The sequence below is a fragment of the Rhinatrema bivittatum genome, chromosome 2 (assembly GCF_901001135.1).
Source record: "Rhinatrema bivittatum chromosome 2, aRhiBiv1.1, whole genome shotgun sequence".
NCBI classification, from domain to species: domain Eukaryota; kingdom Metazoa; phylum Chordata; class Amphibia; order Gymnophiona; family Rhinatrematidae; genus Rhinatrema; species Rhinatrema bivittatum.
The window spans coordinates 80,837,426-80,850,730 of record NC_042616.1 but is presented as its reverse complement, the minus strand read 5'-3'; the positions used below and the strand labels follow the sequence as shown (position 1 = coordinate 80,850,730).

The window sequence follows — 13,305 nt, the reverse complement described above, 5'->3', positions numbered from 1 at the left end:
AGAATCTCCCTTCCATCCTCCTCCTTCATCCATGATCTTTCCTATCCCTGGTCATCTCTCCCTCATTCCTAGTCCTCTCACCTTTTCATTCCATTCCTGGTCCTCCTCATCTGCTTGTGTCAAATCCCCAATCCTCCCTTCTCTCCAATCTGTGGTGCTCTCACCATTTCTGAGATTTCTTGTATGTGCTGATCACTGACATTCCTATTCTTCATCCAATAAAAACAAATAAACAAGGTTGCAAAACTACTTCGAGATCGATATTCAAAAACGTTTGACTGGCTAACTGTTAGAGTTAGCTGGACAAAACTCAATATTTGAATATTTCCTTCTGCTCCATAGTTAAATTTTTGCAGGACAAAATATACCCAGGTAAAAAGAGAAAGCATCAAGCATGTTCCTGGAGAACAGTCACTTTGTCCGCACAGTGCTAATAGTCAGTGCTGCCTGTACAAAGTTAGCTGGGTAAGTCTGGTTGGACAAATACCTGTCTTGAAGTTATCAGGTTATATTCAGCGGAACACATATCTGGGTAAGAGAGCTTGAAAGCATACTTAATGTGGGCCTGTTTATTTTTACAATATAATATAAAAAAATGGAAATGTTTGCCAATAGTTTCAGAATTTTCTAATTTTTTTCCATTGAATCTATCCCAGAACTGCTTCAAATAAATAGTGCCTTAAACCTTCTGTGCCCTCTGTTATCCAACTCAGAGACACCTCCAATAGTGTCTAAGAGTGCCAAAAACCTAAATCCATCCCTGGAGGCTTGTGAACACACACTAGCTCAGGCCTCAGACCAACATGCTACTATGCTGCTAGCCCCAGAACTGGTCCCTCTGTTCATCTATTGTCTTCTTACACGTTGCTTGACAGACAATGAGCTAGGAGGGAAGTGAGACCTGAAAGAAAGAGGGGCCCACAGTGGCAGCAGCTAGAGTAAGTCTGAAGCCCTGCTGCTGCTGCTGTCTTGCCAACTGGGTCATTGGAGAAAAGGAGGATAGATATGGGTGGGCTCAGTGTGGAAAACGTTTGTACTACAATGTGGAGGGCAGCAGGACTTGGGGATGAGGAAGAAAGGGGGTTGGGTCTGATAATGCCTCACTAGCTCTACTGTCCTCTCAGCAGTCCAGAGCATAGGCCTACTTCCTGATCAAATGCAACTTATCAACACAACATAGACCTCCTTTTCCACAGAAATCAACCTTGGTGGCAAAATCTCTAAACAAATTCTTTCAATAAAAATGTTTAAAAGCCATACAATAACTTCTCTACTCTACATCTCCCTTCTTTATATCTTCCTGAATGTGGCCTAGTGGCAGGAAGCTGCCCAGATCTGTAGCAGCCATTCCTCTTTGATGCCTCCTGACAGCAGGTGCTGCCACTAGGCTGTGGCAGTGGGCATTAGATGCCAAATTTAAGATGCCCTGGTGCCCAGGAATTTTCCACCCTGACATATTATAATTTGATTTTCAAAACTGGGAACATCTTGTTTGGAGTTTTGCACTGACCTAATAAAGGAAGCATGGTTCTCAAAAGCTAGTCAAAAATGTATTCAGTTAGTCCAATAAACAGGTAACACCTACAGCTTATTTCATAATCTTGACTGTTATGTATCTAAGTCAATTAATACGGCACACCCCACTGCTCTGTTCAGGTTCAGATTTTAAAATCTTCTAAGGAACTGCAATTTCTTTAAAATAAAACCCTGGCACAGCTAACTTTATTCGATTATCAGAAACATATTTTGAAGAGCCTCAGCCCTTTTATCCTTTCCCTGATAAATATTAAAATTTGTTTCTTGCAATTTTCAAACTTTTTTCCCAGAGCCTCCTTTTTGCATTGTAGATATCAAGGCTTTCTGGGTTCAACAGCATCTTCAGGAGTTTCATACTTTGAGAAAGCAGCAACTAAGAGCATTGAGACAAAAGCTTAGTACTCAAGATTGCTTCACCTAATCCTGTCCAAAAAACACAGGAAAGGCTGTGCCTTTTCAATCTAGACTCTAAAGAAGGTCCTCTGTGAAAACAGTTGTGAGATTTGATCTCTTGGGTAAACCTATACCAACATTAGAGAAGTCGGTGCACAATTCACTGATACCCAACTATTATGATAGTCATTCACAAATAATATAACAAATGGTTTGCTATGGATCATAAATAGAAAATCAACTTTTTCTTACTTTTGTAATTCTTCCCACAAACTTCTCATGGTATGCATTGTCGCCTCCACGAGACTTTAACAGACTTGCTCCTTTTCCTTTCCTATCACATCTCCAGTGTATAGGTTTCTTAAACAGGTTGGTCAACAAATGAGAAATATCCTACCAAAAAGAAAATTAAAAGTGATTTTCAAATAGATAATGCTTTCTACATATTAACCTTGTAAGTTGAGACAGTGATTGTCTGTAGAAAATGTAACTTGTAACATAGCATTTATCACAGATAAGAATCATTTGGCACACCTAATCTGTCCAAATGACTCTTAGCTTCTGTTTAATTGCAGAGACTGCTATACTTCTGGTCTTTTCCCTCCCTTTCCCTTAATATTGCTCTTTGTGAGATTTGAAAGCAAAATCTTCCTCTTCTTTAGGGAAAGATAATCCAAAATCAGCTCTGAATATCATATCTAGCATGACCAGTCAGCAGCAATCAGAAACATGAGCTCTGTAAGGGAATCCTTTCTCCCACAGCATGAAGCATGTGCCCACATGAAAACTGTGCTGAACATAATTCCATAATAAATGCTTCAGTCACTGTAACAGTTTCAAAGATTTTCACAATTTCCTCAGTAATATTTCTGGAGTTGCATTTTCAATCAGCTATTCATGCTTTTCTCAATAGCACAATTTGTATTTTTAAGATGTTGTTCCTGATGCTTATCTAAAAAATATGACTTGTAAAGGACAAATACTATAAACAAATAAATTACAAATGGAAATTGAAATGTGGACTACCTAAACTTTAAAATTATCTAATACTGACAGCTTCTGAAATAAGATTTTGAATCAGTAATTTTCAAAAGCTTAGAACAAGTAGGACCAGTCATTCTTGAGTTATAAGAGAATGCACATACATACACACATGTATAGCCACATATTTAATTATATTATATATTGAGAGGAAGGGTTCCCCTACACTTTACCCCAATTCCCAGTTCCCACACCCCCAATTCTGTCTCTACTGAACATTTCCTATGTACATTTTAAACAAATAGCTTAATTCAAGATTTACTCGAAGACAGAGGAAGCAGCTTCTGCAACTTCAAACAACTTTATTAAGAAGCAGAGCCTTACTGTAAATAAACTGGAAAAAACAGCAACCAAAGCAGTCTGGGCCATGGCAAATAAAGTCAGGTAAAAAGAGGATTTTCTTCTGGCAGGGTTAGGAGAAAGTCAGCAGCTGAAACACGCAGGCTGGGCTGAGCAGACTAAATACACAAGGTAAAACACCCAGAATCTGCTTCCAAGTCAGAGGGTAAACATTTCAGAGCTAGTTGCAGAGGATGCAGCAAAAGCACTGAACATGCAAGCCATTCACCAGTTGGAAATGTAACAGAAAACAAAGAAACTTTATGCAGATAAAAGCATAAACAGAGGCATTAGCAAACAAACAGAAATGGCTGCTGTAGAAGCAGACCACTGTGAAAGCAGGACAATAGTACACCAATAGGAAAACACCTGCGAAAATAGGTCACTCCTCATCCAGAATCAACAGATTCCACTATCAATTTTTCTTTAACTAAATATGTTACCCCATGCATCCCTTTCTTCATTTCTAGCCTCTAGGGATCTGTAGTTTTTATCTCATGCCCTTTTGAATTAATTTACTGTTTTCATCCTCACCACCTCTTCCAGGAGGGTATTCCAGGCATCCACTACTCTCTCAACATCATACCTTCCCAGAAGTGGTAAGGATGAAAAGATTATTTTAATTCAAAAGGGCATGGGATAAACACTGCAGATCCCTAGAGACTGGAAATGAATAAAAGGTGCATAGGGGTAACCTACATGGAGCAGCAGTTACTACACTTAACAGAAGACGTGGGGGTAACCTGCACAGGGTGGCATTTACTATTTAACAGAAGACATGGGGGTAACCTGCATGGAGTGGTAGTTACTACCCTTAACAAAAGGAATGGGGGTAACCTGCAAGGAGTGGCAATTACTATCATTAGCAACTTGCTGGGCAGATGGGAATGGCCCATTTTGTCTTTACCTGTCTTTCTAAGGTTTCCCAGGATGATCCTCTGGAACCTCAGTAATGGGTCTCCTACCTTGTGCAATGTGTGCTGCTCCTGCATTCAGCTGTTTCTGCCTTCCTGTGCTTCGGTGTTCTTCTGATCCTGTGTTCCGGTAGCCAGCCTGCCTCGTCCATCTTGCCTTTCCCAGCCATGTCTTGCCCAGCATGGCTCATCCAGCCTCGTCACACACTCCTAGTCTTCATGGCTCTTTGGTCATCCTTGGCCTGATCTCCTGGTACTGACAACATGCCTTGGACCTGACCATGCTTGCCTGTTGCCTGGACCTTCTTCCTTTGTCTTGAACATGACTACGCTTGCTTGCCGCCTGCCCCGGCCCTTGGCCTGGTCCTAGAATCTGCAGCTTGCTGCCCATCCTTACCCCAGCATGCCCTTACACTCTTGCTCTCACTAGCTCCCTAGGGGACCCCACCTAAGTCCTGCTGGCCACCAGAACCCAAGTGCTCAACCTGCAGGGGAGGCTGCTGGTATAGGTGAAGCTCCAGTCTTTCCTGCTTCAAGGCGTATTTGCCAGCTGTCGGCATAAGCCTCATAGGTTCGCCCTCAAAGCTGCATCAACTGCGCCACAGCACTAATGGCTCAATTCCACACCACTTGTCACATTCAGGCAATCTACATTTCAATTTCCATTTGTAATTTTTTCTGGTATGGTATTTGTTCTGCAGTTATGTTTTTAGATGGAGTCTCTCATCAGCAGCAACAGATCAGTTTTCAGCAATTCTATGTATATTTAATTGCCCTTTGATGAGATATAAGACCATAGATAACACAGGTGGATGCAGTTGCAAAATTGGCTTCTCTTCTGTAATTCTTTTTCTTTTCTCTTTGCTTGGTTTCTATGCTTAGGATGGCCAAGTGACAAAACTGCCTCCATGTGACTCTATCCAAGGCCATGTTCTCCCAGCTGTTGAGATTCACACTACAGATTTTAAGGTTGTGCATAACTGTGTCCTTAAATCTATACTGTGGTCTTCTCTGTGCCCACTTTACAGCTGGCCATAGAACACCGCTCTGGAAATTATGGTTTTGGTATCCTCCATCCTTATGATATGGTCTGCCTACCAAAGATAAGCCTTCACTAAAATGCTGGAAATTTAGCACTTTTCAAGAACTTTCTGTTGGAGATCCATAAATTGCCAAATCTCAGGGAACATTGATAGAATTGCTCAATTTGCCTGTGAAATCTGCAGTACAATATCCAGGATTCACATCCTTACAGCATTGTGGTCAGCACTACTGCCAGGATAATTTAATATTGGTGTCTCTCTCATCACACAGACAATAATGGAGTCTGCTAAACGAAGAGCTTACCTTGGCAGTGTTAAAAAGAATGCTTCCAAGACAGCAGAATTTAACATTTGCTTTATGTTGTTATGGTGTGGCGCGTCTTGGTCCATCTCTCAGCTACTCAGAGGTCTTGACTTAGTTGTAGCTTATGCCAGTATGATCCAGGTAGTCAATTACTATCAAGGCTTATAAAACTGGATTACCTACCTTCCTATTATATCAGGGCTCTTACTTAGTCCCTCTTACTCCTCTGGCTTTGTCATCTGAATCTAAACACACTCTATTCTCAATGTCTCTCTCTCCATGATAATGGCAATCTTTCCTCTCCCTATGACTCTCGCTCTGTTAATGGCTAGTGCACTTCCATTCTTCCTATATCCCCCTTTCAGTGCAACAGATTAGCAATAGTTATTTCCAGTAAGATTACAGTTACAGAATAAAAGGTTGCAAGATACTCCTTTCCCAGAATTCTCAATCACCTCTGGGCCTTGCTTTAAATCCCTCTTCCTTAAGGCAAGCATATAACACACTTTGAAACCAGCTCCCTTTTTAAACAGTTCATTTAGTTCTTCACAACCAGTACTGCATCTCATATTCAAAAGGGGACATTCCTTAAAGCTCACAGCTAAAATACCTAATGAACATTCTTTCAATTCTCTACAGGTTCTCTCCAGTAATTTTCTGAAACATATACATGGCTTCAATGTTTTAACAAACAGAAACAGATTGTATTTTGGTGGCTACAATTCCCCAAATCACAAAATTATTTAATCCAATTGCCTCATTCCAGTTACTTACAGACAGATTTATAATGTTTGAATGTATTTATCACCTTTCAGTATCTTGAGAATAGACATTTCCTCCTATCCTGGGCTCAGTTTGCTACAATTAGAAGCAGGACCAGTATATTTAGGCTTCCCCTAAAACTCTTACTAGGATGGTTTCTTGTAGTGCGCAACCATTATCAAACTCTCAAGCCTAGCTGTATTCTTTGCATTCCTTATAACCATGAGGCTGCACTGTTCCCAAATTACCTGAGGACTTCTCAGTCTTAATGTTAGTTTGTAGTCCACATCACTCTGGAAGGCTAACTAATTCTGAATCTAGGCTCTCAATTAGTGCTAATTAAGCTGCTCCAGTTTTAGTTCACAACTAAAGTAATGTGGGCTCCCTCAGCAGTGTCAGTTAGCCAGCTAGCCAGCCTTACTTAAATCGAATTGTTTTCCAAATTCCTCTGGGTCCGATGTAATAAGCTACGCTAAAGCTTGCCACAAGTGTTTTTGCACGTACCTGAGCTGGGTTTCTGCGCACATTTTTCCCACGCTAGTCTTATGCGTGTATGTAATAACGTGGTCAGCACAGGAAAAATGCACACTTAAACCTGCTTAAAATCACGCGGCTGCTTTTTGTGAGTGCATGCAAATGGTACGCAAAGGAGGCAATTAACTGTTTACGAGCTATGCCTAGAGTCACGCATCAGTTAGTGTGGGTTTTTGTACATGGGGTTGTTTTTTTTTTGTTTTTTTGGGGTTGTTTTTTTAACTCCTACCCTGCTCCAGGCACTAAATTAAAGCAACGTCTGGAGGGCCGTTTACTCCATTGCTGGCATTAGTGTAGTTGTGTGTCGTGCAGCTCTGGGGTAATCATGGATTACCTCACTTTTTCTGGATGCTATGGTACATTTTGCGGGTTAGCTGAAGAAAACTATGCTGCATTTCTCCCACATTCCGGCATCTGCTGATCAGTGGCATACTGAGGGGGTGATGCGGGGGTGCCAGTCCGCCCCCAGGTGACAGCCAGGAGAGGGTTGCCAGCTGGGAGGTCAGTGGCCACGAGCACAGCCCATCCCTCTCGGCAGTAGAAGAAGAGGGAGACCTCCGGGCTGTGAGCGGAGGGTGCACTGGGCAGCGCCTAGAGTGCCACGGGTTCTGGAGCCGCAACAGTATAGCCTTTTCTTCTTCCCACCCCCTGCAGCCCGAAAGAGGAAAATGGTGGGTTTCGCGCGGGCGGGAAGAAGGAAAGGTCGTGCAGTCGCAAACCCGAAGGAGGAAAGAGCAATAGCGCTGCCCCCCCCACACTCCCCACTGCAGATGCAGGATGTAAGAGCTGCACCAGCCCTCATGCCACTTCAAGAAAAAATGAAGAATCCCCCGTTTGTCGCGGAGGCTGAAGGAGGAAAAGCAAGTTTCCTTACCGTAATCGGTGTTTCCGTAGATAGCAGGATGAATTAGCCATGCTGTCTGGGAGCGTCTCGCGACCGGGGTCAATAGTTAGTATAGTTAGTACAGAGTTTTGAACTCTGTACAGCTGCGCAGTGAGCTTCTCCCGCGCGATTGCCTTGTTACCTCAGTCTCTTGTAGCCAAGCGAGATGTACGTGAAAACGTTTTTGGTAGAATCTGTAGGACTGTCTAGGGAGGTGGGAAGGGATCACATGGCTAATTCATCCTGCTATCTATGGAAACACCGTTTGTGGTAAGCAAACTTGCTTTTTTCCCGTGGATAGCAGGGCTGAATTAGCCATGCTGTCTTGGGAGTCCCAAGCTCCCGGGTTGTGTCCATATAGTAAGTTTTATGAGTTGGAGGACACTACCTTCAATAAAAGTAGACAGTCTTATCTGTATTTAGGGTTGACAGACCTGCCGAATCCAGAGCTGCATTGGAAGATGCTTGCTGTCCAATACACTAGTGAAATGTGAAAGTAGCAGCACCAAATGTGAAAGTAGCAGCACCAAATTTCCCTTCTCCTTCATCTTCCTGATGCAAGCCCTACTCAGCCTTATTACACACTGTAATCCTTCCAGCCACACAACCACCACTGACCTCGTTCCCTACATTCTCCACCTCACCAGCCATTCTGTGTTCTGCACTGGTCTTCAACTTAAAATGTTCTTCCTGTCAACTAGACATCTCCACTCTCCCTGACAGGCATCTCATCCTCATCGCTGTCTTCACACCTACGTATTCTTCTGCTCCTCCTCCTCTCACCTCCAAGGCAACTTTCACTCCATCTGGTCACATCAAACCATTTCCCCCTCCAATCTTATCCCTATGACCTTCTCCTTCCTCTTCTCTCTCTTCCTGATCCTTCCTAAGAATATACGAAATGCTGAATCAGACTAAAGGCCCCTCAAATCCAGCTCTTGTCTCTGACAGTGGTCAATATGGGTCACAAGTACCCGGCAGGATCTCAAAATTGATTGTCTTTGCTCATAAGCGGGATAAGCAGTTGCTTGCCCAAAACTACCTGGCAAATAGTGGATTATGGACTTTTCCACCAGGAACTTGTCCAAACCTCCAAACCATATAAACATTACCCTTCAATCAGTCTATCCCATGTTACCAGAATCCCAGTGTAAAGACATCACTCTGCCTTATTCATCATACTCTTCCTATTCAGCCTCAATTTTCCCAGCCCATGACCATCTTTAGTCTTGCCTTTAATTTTGTACATATTGTAAATATTATCTTGTAATTTGTTTTTTGTACCTATTGCTATATTTTTCTTCTTGCTTCCTCCTCTCCCAGTTGTATTTTTCCTTGTTTTATTGTAAACTGCTATTCCTGCACCAGTTCAGTTCATCTAGTTTTATGTTCATTACACTAAATGTTAAATGTAAAACCGGTGGATGCGACTACCAGTCGTGAAAGCCGGTATAGAAAATAATTAATAAAATAATAAATAATAAAGTACAAGTTGCCCGCTTTGCAGATGTCCAGTAGCGGAACTCTTCTTAAATGCGCAACAGATGCTGCTGTTGCTCGTATCTGGTGTGCTTTTGGTTTGTTGCTCAAAACAATAGAACGTTTATTGTAGCAGAATTCAATGCATTGGGATAACCAACTAGCAATGGTTCTTTGGAGACAGGCTTGATTGGATTATTAGGGTTAAAGGAGAGGAACAATTGAGATGGTCTTCCTTGAGATTGAGTCCTTTGTTTGTAATAAGCTAACGCTCTTTTACAGTCTAAGAGTGCAGAAGCTTGTCTCTGTCATCATGATGAGGTTTAGGTTTGAAGATTGGCAATGTAATTGAACTGGTTTATTTGGAAAGCCGATACTACTTTAGGAAAGAAAAGTAGGATGAGGCCGAAGAGTGACCTTATCATGATAACATTCTAAATAAGGAGAATAGTGAACCAAGGCTTGTAGCTCACTTACTCTCCGTGCTGATGTGACGGCCACTAGAAATACTGTTTTCCATGTTAGGTATTTAATGTGGCATGAATCTAATGGCTCAAAAGGAGGCAGCATTAGTTGTTCAAAGACTATTGAGATTCCATGGTATAGGTGGCTTTGGACACCGTGGCCATAGACTTAGCATGCCCCACATGAATCTGGAGATCAACTGATGGTTGGAAAATGGGAAGTCCATTATGAGAATGGTGGAAAGCTGCAATAGCGTTAACATGCACACGAACGGAAGTCAACACTAAACCAGCAGGTAGAGTGTATGGAGATACTCTAGGAGCTGCGTGGCTGTTGATGAGAAAGGGTCTAGTTGTCGCGGTTGCAAGATTCCGTATAACGATGCCACTTTCCTGCATAGTTACGTCTGGTTGAATTTATTTATTTATTTAGAAACTTTTATATACCGGTATTTGTGGGGACATCATACCGGTTCACCATAGTAACTGAAAAGATTGGAAAATACATTGCAACAGGGGAATGTAACTGGGCGGGGGGGAAGAACAGAAAGGCAGTAGGAAGGATAGGAGAAACAAGAAGGTAATAACCAAAACAATTTACAATGAAAGTCTCCTTAATATAAGGAGGTCACCTGAAAGGGGACTGCGAGGGGGAGTGGAAGGAGTTATTCTGTGTAAGCATGGTTGAACAGGAGAGTTTTTAATTTCTTTTTGAATTTAAATGCACAGGGTTCAAGTCGCATGTGGACAGGTAGTGTATTCCAGAGAACGGGCCCGGCAATAGAGATGGCACGGTCTCGGGTGGAGGAGAGATGTGCCAGTTTCAAGGATTGAACATGTAGGGTGCCTTTGTTGGTAGATCTGGTGGCTCGGGTGGACAGGGGGGCAGTGAAAGGGAGGTCGAGCCAGTTGGAGTTGTGGGTGTAAATGGACTTGTGAATTATGGTCAGAGTTTTGTAGTGTATACGGGACATTATGGGGAGCCAATGTAAATCCTTGAGGATGGGGGTAATATGGTCATGTTTGCGTGTGTTTGTAATGAGTCTTGCAGTAGCATTTTGCAGAAGTTGAAGGGGTTTGATAGAAGACAATGGGAGCCCTAAGAGGAGGGGCATTACAGTAATCTAGTTTGGAGGTGAGGGTAGCTTGGATCACTGTGCGGAGGTCATGGGCGTAGAGCAGGGGTCTGAGTTTCTTTAGTACATTTAGCTTGAAGAAGCCAGTTTTGAGGATGGAGTTGATGTGAGGTTTCATACTTAGGTTGGGATCAAGAAGGACTCCGAGGTCTCTAACGGAGGGTTGAGCTGTGAGGAGGTTAAGTTTAGGGTCGTTAGGTAGGAGGTCAGGGGGGGTGCGAGGAGATGTGAAGGAGTTCCGTTTTGTTGGTGTTGAGAGCAAGCTGAAGGTTGGTGAGGAGGGCGTTGATGGCTGCAAGGCACTTTTCCCAGTGCTCGAGGGCGTCAGATATGGAGTTGTGAATGGGAATGATGATCTGTACATCATCAGCATAAAGGTAGAATTTGAGTTTAAGGTCAGTGAGGAGGTGGCAGAGGGGAGTGAGGTAAATGTTGAATAGGGTAGATGAGAGTGAAGAGCCTTGCGGGACTCCTTGTGTAGGGGGTATGAGGGAAGATAGGTTGTTTCCAATTTTCACAGAGAACTTTCTGTTAGAGAGATAGGATTTGAACCAAGCAAGAGCTATTCCTGAGATGCCGATGCTTTCTAGCCGTGTCAGGAGGTGGTGGTTGGCTGATGGTGTCAAAGGCCGCTGAGATGTCAAGAAGGGCGAGGAGGTAACTGTGGCCTTGTCCCAGACCTCTGAGGAGATAGTCAGTGAGGGAGAGCAGTAAGGATTCGGTGTTGAAGTGCTTCCTGAATCCAAATTGGGAGACATGGAGAATATCATGGTTTTCTAGGTAGTCCATGAGTTGTGAAGTTACCACCTTTTCCATAAGTTTGGAGATAAAAGGGAGATTGGAAATGGGGCGGAAGTTGGAAGGGTCTTTGGGGGGTCTAGAGAGGGTTCTTGAGGAGGTTTCTTGAGGAGGTTGAATGTTTCCTGGATGCAATGAAAATGTCTTCAAGTTGAGATGGCAAGTCCCAGGTGGCTTAATAAATGCCTTTCAACCTCCAAGCTGTCAGGTGGCGGGAACAATGCATTGGATGAAGGAGGGACCCCCCCTTCCTGAGTCAACAGACGTGGATGGTTCTCCAGTGGAATTGGTGAGTGAATGGAGAGTCGCATGAGATACGGATACCAGAGCTGCCTTGGCCATGCTGGAGCTATGAGGATCATATCTGCTGTGTCTCGGATGCATTTTTTAATTGTCCTTGATATTAACGGAATGGGAGGGTAAGTGTAGAGCAAGCCCTCTGTCCATGGGATGAGAAAGGCATCTGGAGCATGACAAAGTTTGCTTGGGTAAATGGAGCAAAATGTTTGTGTCTGACAGTTGTTCTCTGTGGCAAAGAGATCTATTATTAGGTTGCCCCAGTGTTGAAAGATTCTTGTTGCTACTTTCCTCAATTCAAAGTCCATCCGTGTGGATGAAACATTCTGCTGAGGCGATCCGCCATGACGTTGTCTAAACCTGGGAAGTAAGTGGCTTGCATTGAAACTTTGTTTGCTATTCCCCATGTCAGTATTTGAAGTGTTTCCCGACAGAGGATCCATGAACTTGACCCTCCTTCCTTGTTTATGTAGAACATGGCGACTTGGTTGTCTGTGTATACCATGAGATGCTTGCCCCAAACCTGAGGGGAGAAGGTTCGAAGCGCTTTCCAAATGGCTCGAAGTTCCAGGAGGTTGATTCTGTTGTGTGCTCTCCTGAGGAGACCAGAGACCTTGAGTCTTTAGATTGCTCAGATGGGCTCCCCAGCCCCTCCTGTATGCACCCGTTGTGAGCGTAAGTTGATGGGGAGGTAACCAGAAAGGTGCTCCCGAGGTCAGGTTGTTGGTGTTTTTCCACCATCGAATGTCGATGCGCATTTGAGTTGTAAGTTGTATCCTGGTTGAGAGGGGTTGAAAGTATTGAGACCATTAATTCTTTAATCCCCATTGTAGGCGGCGCATGTGTAGTCTAGTGTAGGGAACTACATGGATAGCTGCCGCCATATGACCCAGTAACTGGAGGACTTGACGTGCCGAAGTATATGATCGGTTGCATAGACGTCAAGCTAGTGAGGATAGCATTTGAATCCTGTCCTGCGGAAGGTAGCTCTCTGTTGTGTTTGTATCGATGAGCGCTCCAATGAACTGTAGTGTTTGGGTCAGATGCTGGTTGGACTTCTCGTAATTTATTATGAAGCCCAAATGTCTGAAGGCAATTGATTGTTTGGAATGTGTGATTCCATAGAGTAGCCTGATCCGAGGCTACTAAAAGCAGTCGTCAGATAGGGAAAGATCTGGATCGACAGTTGTCTAAGGTGAGCTACCACCACCGCTAAACATTTTATGAACACTCTTGGGGCCGAAGATAGGCCAAAGGGTAGAACTTTGATTCGATGGTGGCTGTTCTGAGCTTGAAAGCAAAGGTATTGCCAAGAAGAAGGGTGCATGGGTATACATAGGTACGCATCCTTCAAGTCTATGGAACATAGCCAGTCGTTGGGC

At 43.4% G+C, this 13,305-nt stretch overlaps 1 protein-coding gene across 1 annotated transcript in view; it reads right to left on the bottom strand.

The window, feature by feature from the left end:
- The window catches only part of DLEC1 (DLEC1 cilia and flagella associated protein), a 778,557-nt gene that overhangs the window by 737,975 nt on the left and 27,277 nt on the right, over positions 1-13,305 (bottom strand). The window contains exon 3 of the mRNA XM_029587026.1: positions 2,182-2,322. Coding sequence (XP_029442886.1) covers positions 2,182-2,322 — 141 coding nt within the window. The remainder of the gene's footprint in view (positions 1-2,181; positions 2,323-13,305) is intronic.